This window comes from Lithobates pipiens, unplaced genomic scaffold (genome assembly GCF_037356315.1).
Source record: "Lithobates pipiens isolate NorthernLeopardFrog02 unplaced genomic scaffold, aLitPip1_a1.2 Scaffold_16, whole genome shotgun sequence".
NCBI lineage: Eukaryota > Metazoa > Chordata > Amphibia > Anura > Ranidae > Lithobates > Lithobates pipiens.
The window spans coordinates 282,555,805-282,581,577 of record NW_027507748.1 but is presented as its reverse complement, the minus strand read 5'-3'; the positions used below and the strand labels follow the sequence as shown (position 1 = coordinate 282,581,577).

Genomic DNA, 25,773 nt, shown 5'->3' with positions numbered 1-25,773 from the left:
GCTGCTGCAATTTGATGGTGACACATGCTTCTGACATTTGGTGGTGACCCACGCTGCTGTAATTTGGTGGTGACACATGCTGCTGCAATTAATGTTGACACATGCTGCTGCAATTGATGGTGACACATGCTGGTGCAATTGATGGTGACACAGGCTGCTGCAATTTGGTGGGACACAAGCCGGTTTTTGGTCGGACACAGGCTGCATGTAAGGAGGGACTCTGCTGGGGACCCCCGATGTAAGGACAGACTCCGCTGGGGACACCTGATGGCATCTGGTGGCAGGCGACGTGGCTAGTGACCACTCAGGGCTCCCAGTGATTCTGCATTATGGCAAGTTGAATGATTTCATTTTATATTACAATGTTATAATAGATATAATGTGCTTCAATCATCCTGACACCATAACAACCATGGTGCCAGGATGATTAAAGTGCTAACACAAGGTGTTTGGAATATCTTTATCCGCTGATTGTTAAACTTTCTAGAATACACATATTTCTATTGTTGTGTAGGATCTAGGCCTTCTGTCCCTCTATCCCTCTCTCCCTCTCCCTCGTTCATCTCAGACACTAACCACACCACCTTAGAGCCACACCCACTATTTCTCTGAAACCACACCCAATTTCACCAAGTGGGAGGGGTCAAAAAGGGAAGAGCAGGATCTGGTGCCCCCCCATCCTAAAACTTCACCAGCCACCACTGCTTCCCCACTCCTGTGCCGAAAAAGAGGCTTGGAACCAAAACTTCCAGTGCCTGGAAATTACTTTTCCCCTACAAGTATTACTGCCGTGCATCATCCGGTCACACAGGAACACAGGCAGGCCACAACCCAATGTAGCTACTGCATGAGCCCCTCTGTCCAAAAATGTCCTATAGTGCAGACAATGCACACACCCAGACATTTGGACTGGGAACCCACGCTGCCTCCTGTGAAGGGGGTATGCCACTTCTAGTCATGGCCTTTACCAAGCATGGAAGGAAAAAGGGAGCTAAGCTTCCACTTTCCTCCCAAGAGTGGTTTTGGAGGGCCTTCTTGAGAAAAATCCTACTAGCTGCTCCCAATGGAGCCAAGTAGGTAAAAATGTGGGTGAAACAAAAAGAAAGCCGGAGAACAGAGGCCTACCTCACCTTAGTTCTATGTGATGCATCTCCTCCATCCGGTATTGGTGATGCATTACCTGTTCATCACCAATACAGGATGGAGGAGATACATCACCTGTTCCTGTCAGGAGGAGGGGCTTCTCTCATGGGCTGTCCTGGAAGACGACTGGGGAAATTCACTTAGGATAATGCACTAGGCTGGTGCGTCTTCTTTTCTTCTCTCTGTCTGTGTCTCTGCAGCAGAAGCTGGCTGAATGGTATCAGATCAGTGCTGGCAACCAATGACTCTGAGCGCTGACCAGTATGTTCTGGCAGGGCAGTCCTCCATGTCCCCCCTGTCAGAACACAATAGCTCCGTGGGGAGATCACTGTGCTAACCTCAACCATCTACTGAGCTCTCCAGAACCAGCTCTTGAGGGAATCTATTCTACATTTTCACAGCTCTTACTGTGAAGAAGCCTTTGCGTATTTGGAGGTTAAATCCCTTTTTATTCAAATATAAAGTACCCCCCCCCCATCCCCTGTGATGACCTTAAAGTGAATAACTCAACACCAAGTTTACTATATGGACCATTTATATATTTATACATGTTGATGATAACCCCTCCCCCCCCCCCCCCCCCATTAATCTCCTCTTCTCAAGAGAGAATAAATTCAGTTCAGATAATCTATCCTCATAGCTGAACTACCCACGCTTCTTACCAGTTTGGCTGCCCATCTTGGCGCTTTATAATGATAATGGGGTTAATACCAGCTTCTGATGCCAAGGGTGTACTTACCTTTTCCACAGCACACCATTACATTTTTTTTCTTTAATACAGCATTAATTTTCCTTGAATTTTTATTCAAGTATATACCCTATACTCTATCAACTGGAATGTTTTGAATGAAGGTCTAATACTTGTCTGTTCAAATATGGTAAATAAAAGTTAACAATTTATCAGTGTGAGCACATTTCCAATACATTGGTGTAGAATGGGATTAAAAATTATGCAGGAGATTGAGAAAATATTCATATTAAGGAAGAAGGGGGTCTTGCTTGATTCTTGCCATATACTGTGGAGTTTCTTTCATCAAAACGTAAGGTAGCATATGTGATTCCTTCATCTAATGCCTGGTGATAAAGTGATAAAGATATATTGGATTAATTGCATATACAAGCTTAGCAAAAGCAATGATGCCTTGCAAAGCACGTTAATATAATACAGAATTAGGCAAATATTCTCAAAATCTCAGAATTATCTACAAAATTTAGGACCCAGTGTTGCATTAGGAAAAAGGATATGTTATTACAGATACAGTATATTCCTAATTCAGCCGAATTGATAAATACTCATAGTTTAGGAACACAATAGGCTTGCAGACTTTAATTGACATCTAGCTGCCAATTTGTTTCTGAATTTGGTTTTAGGTTTTGTGGAGTAGGCAGATAATTAACTGTTGTCTCAAAAACCTACAAAGAATCTACACAGACCAATGGGACTACAACTCACCAGGAAAAAAGTGTTTTTTACAAATTGACTCTACATTGTCTGGGAACCACTTCTCATTTTCTTAATATCATATGTTCATCTCAAATAAAATCAAAAATTTTAGTCACAGAGAGATGGAAATTATGCCTTCTGATTGAATAAACTGTGAGCTTCAGGTGAATTGTGTATGGGGGCTATAGATGGTGGCCATGTGATATTTGAATTCATTTAGATTGGGATGATGGGCTGGGGTCACAAATCTTAACCATGACCAGGCTATCAGATTTAGCTGGTCCATAACCTATGACCATTTTAAGAGTTGGGGCCTCTCCTCACAGCTGGTGAGGTAACATCTTCAAAGGTGATTCATCAAGGTTAGCAGAAAAACACAAACTTGGCAAGGCATTTCAACCGATTTTACCATCAAAATGTAAAATCCTTTAAAATTCAAATATTTGAAAGGGTTAATTGCCCGGCTCACGGTGGTGATTGCTTCTCCCTTCTGTGCAGAAGGGAAGCCAATTGGATCTTTAAACTGGATATTCATATCCCCAAAGGCCTAAAAGCCTAAACCATGAGTGGAATATTACCCTGAATAATATATACTTATTTCTGTCTTCATTCTTACATAGACTCTCATTATTTATTATATATATATAATATTCCATCGTTTCTTATTCCATCGTTTCAGTGTTCTGTTCCTCTTTGGAGATTCCACATCATTTCCATTAGTGTAACATTAATTTTTTTATTTTATTTTTTAATTCTTCATTAGTGGTTTAATATGATAAAATAATTAATTTAAATTAAATTAATTTAATTTAAATTTAATTCCAGCTCAGCATCAGTATTTTTTACTTTATCATTATAATTTTTTGCATTTTCATTCATTGAAATTCCCAGCCTAAGGAGGTTTAATAATCCCACATCTTTTAATTACAAACCAACATTTTTTCAGTTTTTTTAATATACTCTCTCACCATTAGGGATGAGCTGAACACCCCCCGGTTTGGTTCGCAACATGAACTTTCGAACGGACCAAAAATTTGTGCGAACTTTAGAACCCCATTGAAGTCTATGGGACTCGAACGTTCAAAATAAAAAGTGCTAATTTTAATGGCTAATAAGCAATATATTGTCCTAAAAAGGGTTTGGGGACCAGGCTCCTGCCCCAGGGGACATAGGTCAATGCCAATTTTTTTTTCAAAAACTGTAGTTTTTTCAGGAGCACTGATTTTAATGATGATTAAAGTGAAAAAAAAGGGAAATACTCCTTTAAATATCATGCCTGGGGGGTGTCTATAGTATGCCTGTGAAATGGCACATGTTTCCCGTGTTTAGAACAGTCCCTGCACAAAATGACATTTAACGGAAAAAAAGTCATTTAAAACTGCTTGCGGTTTTAATGTCATGTCTGGTTCCGGCAAAACGAATGAAAATCTTTGAGAAAAAAATGGCATTGGTAGCCCCCCCCCCCCCCCCCCCCCGCCCATTACCAGCCCCTTTGGATCTTGTACGGATATTAAGGGGAACCCCAGTACCTAAATTAAAAAAAGGAAAGGCGTGGGGCCCCCAGGCCCTATATACTCAGAACAGCGGTATACAGGCGGTACAAACAAGACAGGGACTGTGTAGGTTTGTTGTGTTAAGTAGAATCTGTTTGTAATTTTGAGTTGGTACATTTTTAAAGTGTAGCTCCGGTCAAAAAAATCTATTTTTAAGCTTTTTGAAAAACATAGGGAAGGGTTATCACCCCTGTATAATTTTTTGGGGCATCCGTCTTTTTTCATTTCAATTCCTGTTGTCTCCTTTCGTTTGCAAGTAGGAGACATTTGTAAGTTGGATGTTTGAAAGTAGGGGCCTGCCGTATATGCTCTGCAGAAATGGGGCCGAAGGTGTTGGTGTTGCCACAACACTGTTAGCCCTCAAAGTGACTCTTGGTGGGCGCTGGTGCACCCTGCAGTGAACGATTATATAAAGAATTGTAATTATATGCCATTGTTGAACAGTGGTAGAAAAATTGGGCCTTTGGTGGTTGTGGTGCCACAACACTATAAGTCCTCACAGTTACTCTTGGTGGGCGCAGGAACGGGCCCTGCTGTGAAATGTTATCTCAAGAATTGTAATTACATGCCCCTGTTAAACAGGGGCTGAAAAATTGGGACTTAGGCACTGCTTGCAGGTGCCACGACAATGCAACCTCTCCCAGATACTCTAGTTGGAGTGCAGGAATGAGCCCTGCTGCAAAGCATTGCATCAAAAATTGTATTACATGCCCCTGTTAAACAGGGGCTGAAAATTGTGCCTTAGGCACTGGTGCCATGACAATGCAACCTCTCCCAGATGCTCTAGTTGGAGTGCAGAAATGAGCCCTGCTGCAAAGCATTGCATCAAAAATTGTATTACATGCCCCTGTTAAACAGGAGCTGAAAAATTAGGCCTTAGGCACTGGTGCTGGTGCCATGACACTGCAACCTCTCCCATATACTCTAGTTGTAGTGCAGGAATGAGCCCTGCTGCAAAGCATTGCATCCAAAATTGTAATTACACGTCCCTGTTAAACAGGGGCTGAAAAATTTGACTGGTGGCGTCACCCAGAACCAAAAATGTTCTTCCAAGCTATCAGCAGGATCATTGAGGAGGAAGAGGATAGTCAGTCAACATAACAGGACAGTCAGTCAGCATCAGCATAGGCAGTCTTGAAGGGATGTGACATTTCAAAAAAAATTATTCAGTTACATCAGCTTCAGGTGATTGGTAGCTGGTGGTGATCCAAGACTGATTTATCTTTATGAAGGTCAGTTGATCAACCGAGTCGGTGGACAGGTGCACCCTGTGATTGGATACAAAGCCTCCAGCAGCACTGAAGGTGCGTTCCGAAAGAACGCTGGATGCAGGACAGGCCAGTAGCTCAATTGCATACTGTGCAAGCTCTGGCCAGTGATCCATCCTCAAGACCCAGTAAGCCAGAGGATTTTCTGTGGGAAAGGTGTCCAAGTCTGGCCTTGCCCCGATGGTGGCTGGAACCGATCATACCTTGGCCACCTTTCCCACCACTCCTTCTGGGACTGAACAAAGCCTCAACAACACATTGTCCAGGACCAAGAGTTTGTAACCTCCCATTCTCTGGGAACGTGTTGCACAGACCTTTCTGCAAGGCCTCCCGGAGATGTCTCATCCTCTGCTCCATCTGCAATGGCAAGATAAGGTCTGAAACCTTATCCTTGTACCATGGATCAAGGAGAATGGCCAGCCAGCAATGGTCCCTCTCCTTGATCCAAAGAATACGAGGATCCTTCTGCAGACTTTGCAGGATCAGGGAGACCATACAGCATAGGTTAGCTGAGGCATTCGGTCCGGAGTCCTTTGGGTCACTAAGGACAACATGATCCGCAGCCACCTCCTCCCAGCCATGTACAAGTCCACTGGTTTCTCAGGACTGTAAATCATCCCTAAAAGACTGCCGCTGCTGAGTGCCAGGCTCCACCTCCATGCTGACACAAGCCTTCTCCTCCTCCTTCTCGTCCTCTTCCTGTGTGATGGGTGGGACAGCAGGAAGACTGTCTGGATAAAGGGGGTCTTGAGAGGCAAGTCCTCCTCTTCCTGCCTCTGTTCTGCCTCTCACTCAGCGTGTGCTCCAACAGGTGGATAAGAGGTACAGTGTCACTGACAGGACAGTGCATGCATCCCTGATCATGCCCCACTGGCGTGGTGAAAAAAAAATGAGCTCCACTGACCCTGTACTGGTGCCGTAGTCGAACAGGTACTCATTGATGGACCTCTGCTGTGTGTGCAGCCGCTGCAGCATGGCCAACGCTGAGTTCCACCTGGTGGGCATGTCACATATAAGGTGGTTCTTGGACAAGTTCAACTTATTTTGGCGAGCACTAGCATTAAATGATCGGCGGAAATGCATACAGACTTTCCTGGCCTGCCTCAGGACATCCTGTAAGCCTGGGTACCTGCCTAAGAACCGCTGCACCACCAGGTTAAGGACATGAGTCACACAGGGCACATGGGTGAGTTGTCTCTGTCAGAGGGCGGAGAGGAGGTTGGTGCCATTGTCGCAAACCACCATTCCTGGCTTAAGCTGGCGTGGCGTCAACCACCTCTCGGCCTGCCCCTGCAGAGCTGACAAAATATCTGCCCCAGTGTGGCTCCTGTCCCCCAAACAAACCAGCGCAAGCACGGCATGGCATCTTTTTACCTGCATACTTGCGTAGCCCCTTGAACGCCTACGGAGCACTGCTGGTTTCCCGAGGACAAAGCACTGGAAGAGGCCATGGAGGAAGAAGAAGAGGAGGGGGTGGAGGAGAGAGGTGTGTCACAACCAGTAGTAGCATTGGAGGCATGGGGGTGGAACAACCTCCAACACTACTGCTCCTTATCCTGCATCCTTCCCTACTGCCAGAAGAGTGACCCAATGGGACGTGAAGGATAGGTAATGTCCCTGTCCATGCGTGCTGGACCATGAGTCAGCGGTAATCTTACCACTGACCCCCCTGTCCAGCGAGGCATGGACATTGCCTTCCACATGCTGATAGAGAGCCGGAATCACCTTCCGTGAGAAAAAGTGGCGTTTGGGGACCTGCCACTGAGGAACCGCACATTGCACAAACTCACGGAAGGGGCCAACTCTATCAACTGAAAAGGCAGCAGTTGAAGTGCTAGCAATTTAGCCAAGCTAGCATTCAATGGCCGGGCATGTGGATGTCTCGGAGTGAACTTCTTTCGATGGTCCAGCAGCTGGGGCAAGGAAATTTGCCTGCTACAATCGGATGTGGGTGTACTGCTAGCAGAGTGCCCGCAAGTACTTGGCTGTGACACACCTAATTCTACACCTTCATTCCTCTCAGTGCAGATTTCAGAGAGGACTGAAGGTCTAGTGGGGTTGGAGATCCCAGCTGATGAGGAGCAAGGAGAGGTCCACTTTGTTCTTTGGTGTGGGTCTTTAAGGTACGCTTGCCAACGAGCTGCATGGCAGGTCAACATATGTCTGGTCAATCATGTGGTGCCCAAGCGGCTGATGTTTTGGCCATGCGAGATACGCTTGAGACATATGTTGCAAATAGCAGCAGTGTGATCTGATGCACTCGTCTCAAAAAAGGCCCACACCAAAGAACTTTTGGAATAACGCGCAGAGGCAGCGCCCTGCACAGGCTGGAGCTCTGCGGTGTGATTCAGTCGGTGTGCTGGCCCTAAGCTGGCCCCCGGAGGGCATCCTGCCTCATTGGAGATGTGCCTCCTCCTCCTCCTCCTCTCTCCTATCAGGCACCCACGTGGAGTCAGTGACCTCATCATCCCCTCCCTCTTTATCACTGAAGCAAACCTGGCAGTATGCTGCAGCTGGTGGAACATGACTGCCAGATTGCTGTCCTTCTTGAGAATCCCCTCTCTCTGCGCTCACGCTACTGCCTTCCTCTAGCTGGGTATCATCATCAGAGCCTTCAAAACGCTGGGCATCCTCCTGGAGCATGTGCCCAACACTGTGCTCAAACAGTTCGGGGGACTCCTCAGGAGGACATGGTGGGTCTAGGGAAGGAGGGACTGATGACACTGAGACGAGGGAAGAGGACGCGTTGGCAGCTGCTTTGCTAGTACCCTGAGCCTGGGTGAGAGAGGATGAGGAGGATGAAGAGGGCTTGGTCATCCACTCTACCAAGTCTTCGGCATGATGCGGCTCAACATGTCCAGCTGCCGAAAATAATGACAAGCATGTCCCGTGGACACGTTCTGATGACGATGCACCGCGTCCACGACCAGCACTGTTGTCTCTAGACCCAGAGCCTGCTTGCCTTCTTTTATTGGCTCTTGACTGTCTTCCTCTCCTTGTTGGCCTTCCAGACATAGTAATGGCCTGCAGGGAGATGGGAAAACCAGCAATTGGGTAGTGTATACTGTGCAGGAGGCCCACAACACCCACTGTAAATGCTGCAGATGCCTGTATTACAGAACACCAGTAATAAAGTGTAGCTTCAAGTGTATATTGTGCTGGAGGCACACAACACCCAATTTAACTGCTGCAGATGCCTGTATTACAGAACACCAGCAATAGGGGGTATCTTCAGGTGTATACTGTGCTGGAGGCACACAACACCCACTTTAACTCCTGCAGATGCCTGAGAAAAGAACACACTGCCTATCCTTCTCTCCCTGCATGCTGGAACACACTACACAAGGCCGCCGCGCTGGCAGCCTTATATAGTGTGGGGCGTGTACTAAACCCCCAGCGCTGCCGGCGCTGTGATTGGCCAAGCATGCGGGGTCACAGTGCATGCCTGGCCAATCATGAGCCAGCAATGCACTGCGATGGCGCAGTGCATTGTGGGCCGTGAGCACCACATGAATTTGGCACGAACGGCCCATAACGTTCGGTATTCAAGTCAAACGTGCATTCAACTCGAACACCAAGCTCATCCCTACTCACCATACACACCTGCTAATCCTTTGTACATTTGAATGATGGCCAATGATGCATAAATACTCCCCCATATGCCTGGCATCTTCATCCCCATAACTAAGCTCAAAGGGGCAGAGCAAAACGTGTTGGGGGTGTGGCTTGGTCAGAGTCCAGGCTGAAGTTGCCATTCATACACCCAGTATAGGGACAACACGGATGTGTGGCTTCAGGGAGTCCTTTCTTTACTGCCAGTGATTCATCAAGGGTTAACATCCATTCCACATCTATACCCCTATAAACTATGTAACATTTTAAGTAGCTTATTCTAAATAAGGCGGCTCCTGGGACTTCTGATGTGCTCTCACCAGCAAGTTAAAGCATACTGCCCCAAATGGTAAAGGAGCATTGAATTATAAAAATAAATAAGTGCCCTCTATGTACTAAGATAAGAATTTACACTACTAGAGAAATTGTTGCAATAATTTATTAATGCCAATATGCTTGGTTGTAAATTCGCTTTTAATCTGATTGAAATTGTGTTGTTTACCTTCTGACTGCATATAGATTAGTTTCAATGCGTGGAAGCCATTGGATTTTTCAAAAAGGATATGCATGTGTGTTTATGGTTGCCTACCTGACCAACTGCAGATGCTGGCAAGTTACCCTAAGTCAGTGATGGCGAACCTTGGCACCCCAGATGTTTTGGAACTACATTTCCCATGATGCTCTAGCACTCTGCAGTGTAGTGGAGCATCATAGGAAATGTAGTTCCAGAACATCTGGGGTGTCAAGGTTCGCCATCACTGCCCTAAGTTGTATGTCTTGTGTGTATGGCAGTTGAAAAAATGATCACGCCAAGATTCTAGCTTTCAGGAGAGCTTGGGAAATCATTAACGCACCAGATTGTATGTAACATTTGTATCTGCCTGTGTGTTTAGCTACCCCATTTCCCCAAAATTAAGCTTGGGTCTTATATTAATTTTGGCAAGAAAAGACACAGTAGGGCTTATTTTCGAGGTAGGTCTTACCATTTAATGTGATGTCTTCTCTCCCCTCTTCTTCCCTGCCTGTCAGGAATCCCCAGTGTGAACATAGTAAAAGTGCTTGTAAAATTCTAGAATCCTCTATTACAGTAGTATATAATGTACAATATGTGTATTTCTGTAATCTAAATGTGCCAAATACCTTCTTATAGTGCCTTTTGGCACTTCTGTGACCCAACCTAACTGTCTTCCCTGCTCTGAGCACTGCGGGGGGGGGGGGGGGGGGCGAGATCCCCCACTGACAGCTGGGAGAAGAGGAGGAGAGCAGCGGGAGATCAGCTAAATGCTGAGTGACGCTGTACCATACCGGTATTTGGCAAAATTAGATTACAGAAACACACACATTTTACATTATATACTACTGTAATAGAGCGGATTCTACAGGCACTTTAAACTAGGGCTTATTTTCGGGGTAGGGCTTATATTGCAGTCTTCCCCAAAAATCACAGGTGGTCTTACCTTCAGGGTAGCTTTTATTTTCGGGGGAAACATGGTAGCTAGATATTGAGTCTCCCTCCAGTGGTGGCCATCAGTATTACAAGACGTTTCACAGCTCTGCTTTATGTCCCCAAAGGAAGCATTCTCCACATTCCTCCTCCATTAAATAAGGATTTTAAACTTCTTCTCTAATGAGTTGTAGACTTATGGTCTGTGAGTGTTTTTGATGGTTTGTGAAGTGACAATTGATTAACTTTACCCCATAAGCCTGTCAGAAACTTGTTGGCAGTTAGATGGTAATTCAGGTCTACAAGCCGATTCAGATCTTAAACTATGAGTTTTTGCCCAATTGGATGAATTAGGAATACATCTATAAATGCAGATCGTTTTTAATATCTAATTTTACATCCAACAATATGACTGATCTGATGTCAGTTATCGCCCCACACAGCAGCCATATTATACGAATATTCATTTGCCATTAAACATCCCCCACCCCCAAACAAATAAAGAATACTGTGTGCATATATATATATATATATATATATATACATATATATATATATATATATATATATATAAAAACCACCACCCTATTATTCATACCTCTTTTGGGCATAATTGGTGTTTCAAGATTACCGATTTGCCTTTCAACAGTCCTGTATAGCAGTAATCAATAAGCACAACACTCAAACCTATTAGCCAGACAACCTTTCTTTATATACAGTATAGTCCTTTGGTAAGATTTTTGTTGAAAGTAATGGTCTGGCGACAGGGTCACTTTAAATCAGAAAAGTAACATGAAGAAGATGAGCTTTTAAAAATAAAAGTAGAACCTAAACAGGCATGTACTTGGGAAATTAGGCATTTGATATTACATTATATTATTATATTTGACTAATTGTGATTTTTTTTTTGTTTTTTTAAATATAAAATGATTATTTACCATGTGGAGACCAGTGGGAGAGGAAACATCTTTACTTGTGCCTTGTGACGTGGTAGGATCATGTTTCACTTACAAAAAAAAAATTAAAAATATTATTAGGTTATAAAATATAATCATCAATAATATATTTAAATCCTGGTTAGGCTATTTATAATTAGAAATATGGTCTAACCCTGTCGTGCCTTATCTAACAAAAACAAAACAAAAAACAAGGTTCATATTTAGATATACTTTCACCTCGAAATGTTACAAGATGTAAAAATTATTACATACAAGTTTACTAATAAATACTTCGGAATATGGTATGGAGCCTCTGACAGAGGCTTCTTACCACATGTTTAGCTGTGACCAATCGTGTGAACCAGGAAGTGCCTTTAAACAGCTTTACTCGGTTCACACTGATAGGGAGAGCTGATCGATGGCACTCCTTGTCAGAGGGGGGTTCTGCGCTGATAATCAGTACATTGATTATCAGTGCAGCCCCCATCAGATGTGCCCATCAGCTGCCAATAAGTGCCCATAACCTGCCAGCCTGTGTCCCATAATAAACGCCTGCCAGTGCCCATAAAAGTGCCAGTGTCCACAACAGTGCCAATCAGTGCCCAATAAAAGTGCCAATCAGTGCCCCATCAGTAATGCCTGTCAGTGCCCTTCAGATGCCACTCAGTCATGCCTGTCAGTAGTTCCTCATCAGTGCAGCCTATCAGTGCCCATCAGTTGTTTTTTTTTCCCAAAATTGTCGAGCTTTTTTCTTTATAGCTCAAAAAATAAAAACCACAGAGGTGATCAAATACCACCAAAAGAAAGTACTATTTGTGGGAAGAAAATTATAAAAATTCAGTTTGGATACAGCGTTGCATGACCGCGCAATTGTCATTCAAATTGCAACAGCGCTGAAAGCTAAAAATTGTCCTTGGCAGGAAGGGGGGAAAGTGCCTGGTATTGAAGTGGTTAAAGGGTAGACATATTAATTTTTTTTGCTAATTTTACTTTACATCTTTTTAAGCAGAGCTCCACCCAAAAGGGGAAGCTCCTCTGCCACATTTGGCACCTTTGGGGGGGGGGGGGGTGGTCGGGTAGCTAGTTTTGACCCACCCTGACGAACTGAGCTGAAAGTTCTTTTTTTCCCTGCAGCCTTCTGAGACGCTTCACAGGTCCCAGAAGACTGCGGCCTATTAACAAAGGGCACCATGCTTTGCGTATGTTCAGTAGGAAGCCACAAGACTTAACTGCCAGTTTCTTTAGTCAAGGTGGCGGCACCAGCACCCGATAGCCAATTGAAGGACCAGCTCAGGTGAGGACACTGCCAGATGCCTGGACAGGTAAGTGCCATAATATTGAAAGTCAGCAGCTACAGTTTTTATAGCTGCTGACTTTTAATTTTATTGGGGGGGGGGGGGAGCCTAGAGGTCTTCTTTTATTCTATAAGTACTTATTTGTTTGCTATTTACCTAAAATCCTTATTTTGCAAGTACATTTGTGACAGCATTTATATATCATTTGTGTGTGTGTTTTTTTTAAAGAGAGCACAGCAGGAGATTTTATTTATTTGTTCAAACAGATTGAAACTCCCTTTGGTTCTGTTTGAGCACAACCGGACAACAGGGGTAGGGAGGGAGAAATGTCAATCGTCTGCTCATTATGTTCTATTCTCTGCGTAAATTGAAGTTTGATCACTATAAATGACAGGATTTATTTCAGCAAACTAAATAATCTCTACAATCCCTATGACTAAGCCCTCTCGATGATGGAATGCATTAATGAAGTGGCTCTATGTTATGCCTTGTACACACAATCAGATTGCTGGCCAACAAAACCGTGGAATTTTGTCCGAAGGGCGTTGGCCCAAAACTTGTCTTACATACGCATGGTCTCACAATTGGCCAACAACTACGAACGTACTGATGTACTAGACGTACTACGTGTTTTTTTTCAGCTCTTTTGCGCCACCCTTTGGGCTCCTTCTGCTAATTTCGTGTTAGTAGAAGTTTGGTGAGTCTTGATACGCACTTTTCATTTTACACTTTTCAGTTTGCGCTTTTCAGTTTGCACTTTTCAGTTAGTTTCTGAACGGCCGCTCGTCAACCAGACATGTTGCGGAATCGGAGAAGATAACATGTTATTTAGTATTGGCCTTGGAGTTATTGCTTTGACATTATTTTTTTGGTTGAATAATGATTTGATTTGCTATATTTTCTATATTTTTGGATGCACAGAATGCACCTTTTTGGTTAAGTTCTATTGGCAGATAGCATGTCTAATTTTATTAGTTTTCTTTTTTTAATGCACAATAAAAAATGTGTGTAGAATAATACTTGGCTATGTGTTCCTTGCTTCCGAGCATGCGTGTTTGTACTTTGGACTTTTGTCCGCCGGACTTGTGTACACACGCTCAGAAAATCCGACAACGCACATCTGTCCGTGGAAAATTTGAAAACCTGCTGGCCAACATTTGTTGAAGGAAAGTCCAACAATTGTCCGGTGGAGCATACACATAGTCGGATTTACCGAAAACAGCCTGTCTTTAAACATTTCCCGTCGGAAAGTCAGATCGTGTGTACGGGGCTTAACTCTTGCCTGCATAATAAACTTAAGTAGAGTTCGGACACCATTGGCGTGCAGCCCATTTCTTTCAACTTATATTTATACTATATTCTTGATTTAGAGCCTGCAGGTAGAACATTAAGTTATTTTAACAGACCAATCGTATTTAGTTTGCTGAAAAAAAATCCTGTTATTTGTAGAGATCAATAACTCAAGCTTCAATTTATACAAAGAAAAGAATGAGTAGAGAATTTACTAATTGCCCCCTCTCTCCATCGGGCTGTTGTGCATAAACAGAGAGCAGATCTAGGAGACGACAGGCAGCTTTTGGAGAGGTGAGACACGTACAGATCATCCAAACCAGTGTTGGACAACTTTCTTAATATGAGGGGCCTCAAGTGTGGCCCCCAACATCACCAAGGGGCAACATATATAATTAAGTGAATATTATGTTTTTAAATCAGCAGACACATGTAACACTACCCCCAGTAGAGGCTGCAGGTGACAGGGTTCCCCACTGCTGCACAGCCAGGCATGCAACGGTTTCAGCTTTCATCCAAACACAGGGATCAGTCTTTGAGCTTTGCTTTTGTTTTATTGAGGGTTATTAACTTGGATGGGGATAGGAAGTATGGGATGCCCAACTTGAAAGTGACAAAAAAAAGCAGGGACAACTTCCTCCCTATGTGCAACTCCAATTGATTCTTCTGTACAGCTTCAATTTATTATTTTCTTTAGCTCAAATTGATCCTTCTGCCCAGACTAACAGTCAGTGTTAGATTTAGCAACAGCCCTTTACAGGCTAGGAATCTCAGTCTCTTTAGTAACTCTTTAGTAAGTAGCACAATGTGGTGTGAACTGCATTTGGAGCTCCTCCACTCCCTTGTGGACACTGGTCTCAGCTCTAACGCTACAAGAAATGCTAGCCCACCTGGCTGCCTCTTTACCAGCCCACCTGGCTGCTTCTCTTCACTAGTCTACTTGACTGACACTCTGGAGATCTCTCAGGGCAAGGCTAGAGGACTTAAGCACCCCGCTGTCTTCAAAAGAGACCTGCTACATGTGGCAGTCTCTTCCCTTGTTGATACCTGTACTGTGCTGTAGTACTCAAACTTTTTTTCCTGCTCCTGCTGCCTCGTAGGAAAGCCTCCTTAGAATTCCTCCTGTGGCAGGATCCTTCTAAGCCAGCACCCAATCCCTGGCTTGAGGCAGAGATCCCCCCTCCCAGACTTGGAGGTTCCCCTCAAGGGCCACCCAAAGCCTCCTCAGCACTGCATTTTAATCTTCCACCCGACTCCCCTGCCACCATGACTCATGTCTATTTAAGGACTCACTTAGTCCCCTGACAGGCCCAGTTCATAGGGATTGGCTAAGGGCCCCTGAATATGCAGGACAACCCCCCTAGCCTCTGCCCTCTAGCTTCCAGAACATTCTCCAACATTCCAGAACTCTGGGGGGGGGGGGGGGGGCACCAGAGAGAGCTGCCCGTATGAGTTATGTTGCTATGAACCCTAGTGACCCTGACCCAATTACAGACTCACAGGTTTTAAATATGAGTCAGAATATGATTTTACCTACTCTGACACTAGTAGCACACTAGAGGTTGCTACACACACAACAATATATATTAAAAGACTATGGATATGATACAAAAGATGGTCAGACACTGCAGACATGATACAAGAGCTATTCAGAAACTGCACACATGACACAAGAGATAACCAGAGACAGTGGGCATGACACAAGTGGTGTTCAGAGACTGTGGGCATGATATAAGAGATGGTTAGAGACTGTAGACATAATACAAGAGATGGACAGAGACTACAGCAAGATACGATCAAGAGATGATCAGTGATTGTGGACAAGCTGCAGAGGACTGTCAGAAACTGTAAACATGCTATAGGAGTTGTTGGAGCCTGGGAGCATGCTTCAAGAGGGTCATAGACTGGAACCACATTATACTGATAGACATCACATAACACTGCTAGACATCACCGCTATACCAGGGCTATAGGGAAAGACAGGTGTCTGCAAGGGTCCAAAGAACCACACAAAAAGTGCCAAAGAGCCACAGGTTGGGCACCAGGGGTCTAAACAGTATATATATATATATATATATATATATATATATATATATATATATATATAATTTATGTACCAAAAACATAAAAAAATACCAATAAAACTGTTTTTTTAAGTCCTGAGGCTAAAGAAATAATGAAACAAAGAAAGTGCATATAACATTACTATACATTAAAAACAAAGCTTAAAAAATTAAGAAAGAAAGCAGTCTTCAAAAAATTATATTTTGTACCTTTTTTTTTTATCTTAATAGCACAGAAGATCAATGCAAGGATGAGCAGTGTTACCATTGCTCCTGAGAAAAATGCTAATACAACCATATTAACGCTGCAAAGAAAAAGATGTGTTTTAAGTGCCTACAGTCTATAGAGCAATATAGATTTTTATAGGTAACAGTAATACAATAAAGCAAATACTATAAAATGGGAACATACATAAAGATTTCAATGACCCCATTACAGTAGACCATTCAACTCCCAGGGGTCATTTTCATAGTCTGGAATGCACTCTAGGTATTCCTGACCCTGCCTCATGTTGTCAAAGCCATATAGATTGTAAAACATAGAATCATGTGACCAAAGGCTCTGTAAAAAATCTATCCAGCCAAATCTGAAAGCCTTTGGATTGCAAAAAAAGAATAAAAAAAGGTTAACCTAAAAAAAGCACCTATAAACATACAATAAAAACCGATACATCCTCGAAATAAATGAGAAGCCCAAAATAATCCCCCATGAAAGAGAAGCCTAACTTCTTAAAGGAAAGCCTTACTGCAGAAAAAAACATTTTACCCATAATTTACAACATAAAATAAAAGCCAGCATTCCTCATAAAAAATTAAAACTCCAAAATACTGCACCCATGAAACAAAAGCCTTTTTTTTTTTTTTTAAGTGAAGCCTTGCACTAAAAAAAAAGATTTCCATGAATGGTACAGCATGTTAAAACTGAATGTTGACCTCCAATTAACCAAATTAAAAATTAAAAAGTAATTTCAAGTAAAAAAGTAAATCAAAAATAAGAAAGGCAGAAAGGTGTTTGCCCTAGCAATTAGAATTAAAGTACAGTCTCCAAACTGATCCTCACTCCTCCCTATGCAGTTGGATAGATTTCCCTATCCTTTTCCTGCAACAGCTTCCAATACAATAGGACCATGGCTTCTCTACTCCCACTTCTTATTTTTATAGTGAGGAGGCTGGCACATAATATAGCTCCCATTATTAGCCCTTCTAAGTCAGCTGGCCAAAATTCCAAGATCTTTGCAGTATACTATTAGCTGAGTAAATTGCCGCATTAGTTCCGCAGGTCAGACCTTAAACAGGAAGGGTTTGCCCCAAAACCAGGATTGTCCTGAACCCAAATCTCATGCTTATATGGGGGTATTTGTTTGCCTACCTGAGTGATAATTTATTTATGTTTAAACTTCATCTTTTGATTTGGACAAAAGATTGTGCTATTCATCACTAGTTTTAGCTTATATTAGGTGGTTAAAATTTTGTCCTTACTTCCTCTTGGCCTTTTTACAATTAAGCTTTGGCCTTACCTTATGCAGTCTTCTGCCAGTGAAGAAAACCACAAAGCTATGGTTGGGGGGGGGGGGGGGGGGTGATATTGTAGCAAAATGGGAATCTAACATGAGTACCAAATAAGCACCAGATACTCTTTTTAGTCTAAACTCACGAGAGTCTATGCCTATTGCTAGTTATGATGTATTGCTTTTTATTTGTATAGTGCCAAAATAATCTGCAGTACTTTACCATTTCTAGTAAGAAATGCATATACTGTAGACAGGAATTAAAAGGAGGAAAGAGATGCCCTAACAAATATAATCAAATGAGATGCCACTCTTGTATACCCAACAACATTTCTAATCTCCTACAGTATATACGATTAACAAACTTTACATAACTATAATCCCTTCTAATATAAAAAGTGTATCCAGTCCCCAGTGGAAGAAAAGAGGTGGCAGGCACATGATCAAATGCTTGGATCAAGATAATACAATTTATTCATATACATAATAGACAAATGCATATATAAAAAAGTTCCTACGTTTTTATAAAAGCTGGGTTACAAAATGTACACATTAAAAGTTTAAAAGTTGAACATGCCCATGCAAGGGCAAGTACTCAAAATGGGCTGACGCATTTTGGGGGAATTTCCCTTTTCATCAGAGCCTTGCAAAAAGGAGAAAAATCTGTACAATGCAGTTGGCCAACATGAAAGGAATGGCTAGTTGGAAGGTGTGTCACATGGTAAGTGATCAGTTCTCCTTAGCTCTAGACCTGTCCACATCCCAGCGCTCTGCCTATGTGGTGTAGAGAGATGTATTTCTCTTTCTGTGTGGGTCTGTCAGTAGTACCTGCATCGCTGATGTCTCTCATGGTGAAGACAGTTAAAAACTTCCTTAAAGCAGAAGGCACTCTCTGGCAAGTGGCTTTCAGAAACCCCACAGAAGCAACCGCTTGCTGCTTTCTCGCTGATGCATGTTCAACTTTTAAACTTTTAATATGTACATTTTGTAACCCAGCTTTTATGAAAACATGGGAACTTTTTTATATATGCATTTGTTTATTTTGTATATGAATAAAATGTCTTGTCTTGAGTCAAGCGTTTTATCATGCGCCTTCTACCTCTTTTCTTCCACTCGGCCTTATTTGGACCACCCCCGGTCAGTTTAGGCAGTGAGACACACACGATCATCTACTATATCCCCCCCTTTTTTTTTTGCAATGGTCTACCGTTCCATACCAATAACGCCTTCACGAGCGCAGGAGTAATTATTTATTTGTCTAAATTGCGTAGCGTGGGTTGTCAGCGATGGGGGCATGGCAGGTTATTTGTGCCCCCTAACTCAGGGACTTACCTATTCTTAGCTTGCTCCGATCTGGTCACACGATCCCCTGTGATAGTCACCGGTGGATGCAGGGGAGAGGGAAGAGCGCTTGACAATGGTTGGTAAAGCCTGGAGCGGTGACATGACCCATAGGTTCCTATGTCCTATCTGTTAGCGCTCCCTCCTCTCCCCTGCATACACCACTGGCTCACACAAGGGATGACGTGACTGACTGAAACAGCCTAAAGAAAAATGTGTATACATATTTTCTGCACATGTTAGCTAGCATAGGCGTTAGGAGAGATAGAGATAGACAGGCAGAGAGGCGGGACTCTGGCAGTAAACGGCTGCACCAACTGCGATCACCCACAGGACAGCCCTCCGCATGTGACTAGCTCGGCCGGGAAAATCACAGGACGCCCATGTCCACCCCCGCACATGACCCCATTCATCAAATCATAGGGAGCCCTTGGTTGGACATGGAGCACACCGGCTGATGCAGTGAGAGCGTGAGACAGTGTAGATAATTAAGGACATGATGGAGTTGCATTGCTGATGGTGGCGCAAGATGCCCCCCTCTAGATGTTGTCCCCACCCCCTGCATGCTATGCCACTGCTAGTCCCTTATCCAGGATGGATGGACTAAACCTTAAGACTCGGTTCACATATATGCAGTGGTGACTCTAGGAACAATATATAGGAGGACACATAAGATACCACGGTCAAAACTGGGGGGGGGGGGGGGGCACTAATAATTTTCACCACTAAATGATACCACTGAAAAAAACTAAATATGTATATATAAATAAGAATACAAAATATAAGAATAATGCGATAAGCAATGATACCTTTTTTTTGTATTAACCTAACACTTTAAAGACAAGCTTTCAAGAGTCTTCCTTGAAAGCTTGTGGAGTGTATGGTGGAGGGGGACATGTATGGGAGAGGCGTGCAAAGTGTATGGAGGCTGGTAGTATGTACATGAGAAGGGTGAGGAGTGTATGACGGCAGGTAGTATGTACAAAAGCGGGGTGCAGAGTGTATGTAGGCCTGAAGTATGTACATGAGAGGAGTACGGAGTGTAGGATAGCAGGTAGTATGTACATGAGAGGGGTGAGGAGTGTATAGCGATTGGTAGTATGTACATGAGTGGGGTGCAGAGTGTATGGAGGCCAGTAGTATTAACTGAGAGGCGTGCGGAATGTATGGCGACCAGTAGTATGTACACGAGAGGGGTTCAGAGTGTATGATGGCCGGTAGTATGTACATGAGAGGGGTGCGGAGTGTATGGTGGTAGGTAGTATGTACACAAGAGGGGTGCAGAGTGTATGGTGGCTGGTAGTATGTACATGAGAGGGGTGAGGAGTGTATGGTGGCAGGTAGTATATACATGAGAAGGGTGTGGAGTGTATGGTGGCTAGTAGTATGTACATGAAAGGGGTATGGAGTGTATGGTGGCAGATAGTATGTACATGAGAGGGGTGCGGAGTGTATGGTGGCTGGTAGTATGTACATGAGAGGGGTGTGGAGTGTATGGTGGCTGGTAGTATGTACATGAGAGGGGTGTGGAGTGTATGGTGGCTGGTAGTATGTACATGAGAGGGGTGCGGAGTGTATGGTGGCTGGTAGTATGTACATGAGAGGGGTGCGGAGTGTATGGTAGCAGGTAGTATGTACATGAGAGGGGTGCGGAGTGTATGGTGGCTAGTAGTATGTACATGAAAGGGGTATGGAGTGTATGGTAGCAGGTAGTATGTACATGAGAGGGGTGCGGAGTGTATGGTGGCAGGTAATATGTACAAAAGAAAGGTACGGAATGTATGGTGGCGGGTAATATGTAGATGAGAGGGGTGCAGTAGGCATGGTGGCTGGTACTATGTACATGAAAGGGGTGCTAAGTGTATGGTGGTGGATAGTATGTACATGAGAGGGGTGTGGAGTGTATAGTGGCTGGTAGTATGTACATGAGAGGGGTGCGGAGTGTATAGTGGCTGGTAGTATGTACATGAGAGGGGTGCGGAGTGTATGGTGGCGGGTAGTATGTACATGAGAGGGGTGTGGAGTGTATGGTGGCTGGTAGTATGTACATGAGAGGGGTGCGGAGTGTATGGTGGCAGATAGTATGTACATGAGAGGGGTGCAGAGTGTATGGTGGCTGGTAGTATGTACATGAGAGGGGTGTGGAGTGTATGGTGGCTGGTAGTATGTACATGAGAGGGTTGCAGAGTGTATGGTGGCGGATAGTATGTACATGAGAGGGATGCGGAGTGTATGGTGGCTGGTAGTATGTACATGAGAGGGGTGTGGAGTGTATGGTGGCGGGTAGTATGTACATGAGAGGGGTGCAGAGTGTATGGTGGCAGATCGTATGTAAATGAGAGGGGTGCGGAGTGTGTGGTGGCTAGTAGTATGTTCATGAGAGGGGTGCGGAGTGTATGGTGGCAGATAGTATGTACATGAGAGGGGTGCGGAGTGTATGGTGGCTGTTAGTATTTACATGAGAGGGGTGCGGAGTGTATGGTGGCTGGTAGTATGTACATGAGAGGGGTGTGGAGTGTATGGTGGCTGGTAGTATGTACATGAGAGGGGTGCAGAGTGTATGGTGGTAGATCGTATGTACATGAGAGGGGTGCGGAGTGTATGGTGGCTAGTAGTATGTTCATGAGAGGGGTGCGGAGTGTATGGTGGCAGATAGTATGTTCATGAGAGGGGTGCGGAGTGTATGGTGGCAGATAGTATGTACATGAGAGGGGTGCGGAGTGTATGGTGGCTGTTAGTATGTACAAGAGAGGGGTGCGGAGTGTATGGTGGCTGGTAGTATGTACATGAGAGGGGTGCGGAGTGTATGGTGGCTGGTAGTATGTACATGAGAGGGGTGCGGAGTGTATAGTGGCTGGTAGTATGTACATGAAAGGGGTATGGCGTGTATGGTAGCAGGTAGTATGTACATGAGAGGGGTCTAGAGGGCATGGTGGTGGGTAGTACGTACATGAAAGGGGTCTGGAGGGCATGGTAGTGGGTAGGATGTGCATGAGAGGGGTCTGGAGGGCATGGTGGCAGGTAGGATGTGCATGAGAGGGGTTCGGAGGGCATGGTGACGGGTAGTATGTACATGAGAGGGGTCCAGAGGGCATGGTGGCAGGTAGTATGTACATGAGAGGGGTCTGGAGGGCATTGTGGCAGGTAGTATGTACATGAGAGGGGTCCGGAGGGCATGGTCGCGGGTAGTATGTACATGAGAGGGGTCCAGATAGTATAAATGTATATGGCGTGAATGAGCCTTAATTCATGGAGCACTGCAGAGAGCACTTGGCAGTGGCATGCATAAATCAGCTAAAGTTAGCTACATAGCACCAGTACTGGCCTCCCACCCTGCTGCAGACATTGCTCTCCCCTCCCTGTCCCCACGTCTCTGTACACATGTTTCAACATCTCACAAAACCCCGCCAGTGGGGGTGTTGGAGAGTGTTGAGCAAGTCGGAGGGAGGAGACTTTAGATCGGCACTGTATTAACAAACCGGCTATGTGTGTTCAACATAGCGGTGCTGATTTTTGCTTAGCGGCAGCAGTGCAGCCTCTTTTACAGCACAATTGAGCGGCGGCCCAAGGGAGCAGGCTGATTTAGAGGGAGGGGCAATTGCCCCATGTGTGATGCCACTGCATATATGCTGTGCGGGAATGCAGCAAATCCTGTAAGTTTTCTGACCCAAAATGAAATCGCACTCCGTTAATGCGATCTGCTACTGGTATCAATGTTAAATGAATGACACTCCAAAACAGATTGCAAAATGCAAAATCCTGCTTTCACCTGACCTGTTTCTGGGTTATCCCTGTTTGCCAATATTTGCTGCTCATTTTTGTTGCCAATGTCAGCATGGACTTCTGACCAAGATTTTGCCTACCAATTCTATATTTCACTGCCTGCACATTGCCAACCTTTGTTTGATCCTGACATTGAACCTGCCTCCAATTTGATACCTTCCTGCTTGGCTGTTGTCAAATAAGCTCAGTGTATCCTGGGTGATAGTGGCGGCTGGTGTTCCATATTTTGGGGGAAGAGGGGCGACCGACTGACCTACCGTCTGCCATGGGCCGCCCCTCCACTTACCCCATCTAGGTCGCGGGCAGCGCTTTCTCCTCCTCAAATTCACGCCGGCTTCCCATGGGTCTTCTCCTTCTCCTCAGCAGACAATACGATCGATTCTCCTCTCGGCCAGACACGCTTCCTGATTGGCTGAGGGGAGAGTGATTTAAACAATAACGAATCTTAGTTCGCTATTGCCACACAACCAGGCGGGCTCAGTGCCCTGCGCCCACCCTTTTTTTGAAGCCAATTTAATCACATGCTTAAAAAAAAAAAAACATTGGAATCCATGCGTCCAGTGCCTTGCATGTAAATTAGGGGCTAGATGCATAGATTAGGGGGGTGCCCCGTATGGACGGACCACCGCTGCACCCACTGTATTTCTGCTTGTCTGATATTAGCATTCCCAGATATAAGTTTTCAAAGTCAGCAACCTTACACTTGTGCCCTTTCATTGTCTCAACTTCCATTGGCGTTCGGACGGGAATTTTGCAAGAGGCCACATAGGCCACCTTCATCATCTCTGGCCCCTCATACTGGTACATAACATTATGTCTATTAAAAAAACATTTTAGTTATTGATGTATTTATGAGCCAATCACCCAACTAATTTCTGTAAAAAAAAATGCATTAGAATACAATATGTATTACCAGCATTGTTGTTATTGGAAGTAGAATGCAACAACGTGTTGATATTAAGAATAAAAAAATATATATAATGAATTCCGTCACATTACCAAGTTTTTTTCTGACTACAATAGTTTATTACATTGTGATCCTGCCAGTAGATCCATTATTTTCCATTTCCTTTAACAGGGTGACAACATTGTGGTAGGGTAATCCTAAATAGGGTGGTATCTTTAAATGGAATTTAAGTACCAAACAAATTAGAGCCAACTCCAATTAAAGCTAACTTTCAATTAAAACTCTATTTTTGGCTGACAATTTTCGGCAGCTGATATATCGGTGCATTCTTATTTGAAAAAATAAATACGTTTATAGTGAAGAAAATCTATTGGCATTGGACAATGACATAGAGCAGACATATGACAAAATGAGCTTTGCCTAGCTTTGATAATACTCCAAATCCTTATGGGAACAGTTAAAACACTGTATGGACTGGAGTGAACTTTAGACTGGTAATGCTCCAAGTCCTTAGGGGAACAGCTGAAACACTGTATAGATTGGAGCAAACTTTAGAAGCAATAAGAACCCCATACAGAGTTTCTATGATTATTGAAAATGTATAGTATACAAGTTATTTATTACCATGCACTGTACAATGTTATATTCTTCTCTACTTTTAATAAAGATTTGATTGTGAAAAAATAAACATAAATAACATTTTATTTTTTGTGATTTTGCTATATTAACTTAACCTGTTCTTCCAGTGCTACATGTACCTGCAGTTTTCCAGAAGGTGTTCAGTGGAATCAGAGTCGATTGCTGTAGATCGAGTGGTTGTGTAAGCAACAGTTGTAGTAGTGCTTGATTCTAGAATAAAGTAATATAGCTTTACATATTAAATCCAAAGGATAGGGGGGACATTACAATATCTAGATAATTATAAAAGTAAATTCTTGTTAACAGATGTATAAACTCATGTACAGTTATACATCGGTTCACAAACGCTTCTGTTGACGACCCACTCAGTACGCGAACAGAAGAGTTCACAGAAAGTTGCTTCGGTTCACGAACACGAGCCGCCTCCATCTTCCCTGCTTTGACACGTTCATATTGAGAAGAGCAGTGCTAGATGAGGAGAACCTGTCCACTCAGATAAGGGTTTCTTCCCCCTGACTACCATGAGGGTGGGCTCAATTTATTGGGAATCATGAAAAAACAGTATGTAATATATGTTTAAAATCCTTTTGTTTGTAATCTTACTGTATATATAAACAAAAAAAATTTCAGAACGGATAAACCTGAATTACATTAAACCCTATGGGAAAATTTTATTTGGTTCACAACCAATTAGGTACTTGACCAGAGTCATTTCATTAATTAATTTGTGAACCGAGGTACCACTGTATACCCACACAGCATATACTTTAAAGGGTTGACTAGCTGTATTTGCCACTGTTCTTGATTAGGGTTTTTTTTATTTTTATTTTTATTTTTTTTTGCCTGGAAAGTTTTCCTTTTTCCTCCTTCTATCAACTGCTGCCATTCATTTTAGACATTTTTGCTGTACTTTATTTAACCACTTCCCGACCAGCGCACGCCGATGTACGTCAGCAGAATGGCACGGGAAGGCATATTGGCGTACAGGTACATCCAATCTTAAATGCCGCCCTGCCATCGCTAGCGCAGCACGCTCGCGTGCTGGTCGGGACCTCCGTGAGTCCGGTCACGGGTCCCGTAGACTCGATCGCCGCGGGCATACCCGCGAACGTCTCACGGGGTGGCTGAACTGGGAGATGCCGTTGTAAACAGCATCTCCCCGTTCTGCCTAGCAACAAGTGACGCTGATCTCTGCTCCATGTGATTGGAGCAGAGATCAGTGTTCACTAAAAGAAAGCCCAGCCCCCCACAGTTAGTAACACACCCCTAGGAACACTTAACCCCTACACTGCCACCCACCGGTTAACCCCTTCACTGCCAGTGTCATTTACACAGGAATCACTGCATTTGTATAGCAGTGATTGCTGTATAAATGACAATGGTCCCAAAAATGTGTCAAAAATGTCCAATGTATCCGCCACAATGTCGCAGTCACAATAAAAATAGCTGATTGCCGCCATTACTAGTAAAAAAAAATATTAATAAAAATGCCATAAAACTATCCCCTATTTTGTAAACACTATAACTTTTGTGCAAACCAATCTT

At 43.7% G+C, this 25,773-nt stretch overlaps 1 protein-coding gene across 1 annotated transcript in view; it reads right to left on the bottom strand.

Annotated features, from left to right (window-relative positions):
* Positions 1 to 2,017: 2,017 nt before the first annotated feature.
* The window catches only part of CUNH1orf162 (chromosome unknown C1orf162 homolog), an 84,163-nt gene continuing 60,407 nt past the window's right edge, over positions 2,018 to 25,773 (bottom strand). Inside the window, exons 3-6 of the mRNA XM_077481528.1 lie at positions 24,348 to 24,438; positions 16,261 to 16,355; positions 11,403 to 11,470; positions 2,018 to 2,217 (exon numbers count right to left, since the gene is read on the bottom strand). Of these exons, the coding sequence (XP_077337654.1) occupies positions 2,116 to 2,217; positions 11,403 to 11,470; positions 16,261 to 16,355; positions 24,348 to 24,438 (356 nt within the window). The 3' untranslated portion in view covers positions 2,018 to 2,115. The remainder of the gene's footprint in view (positions 2,218 to 11,402; positions 11,471 to 16,260; positions 16,356 to 24,347; positions 24,439 to 25,773) is intronic.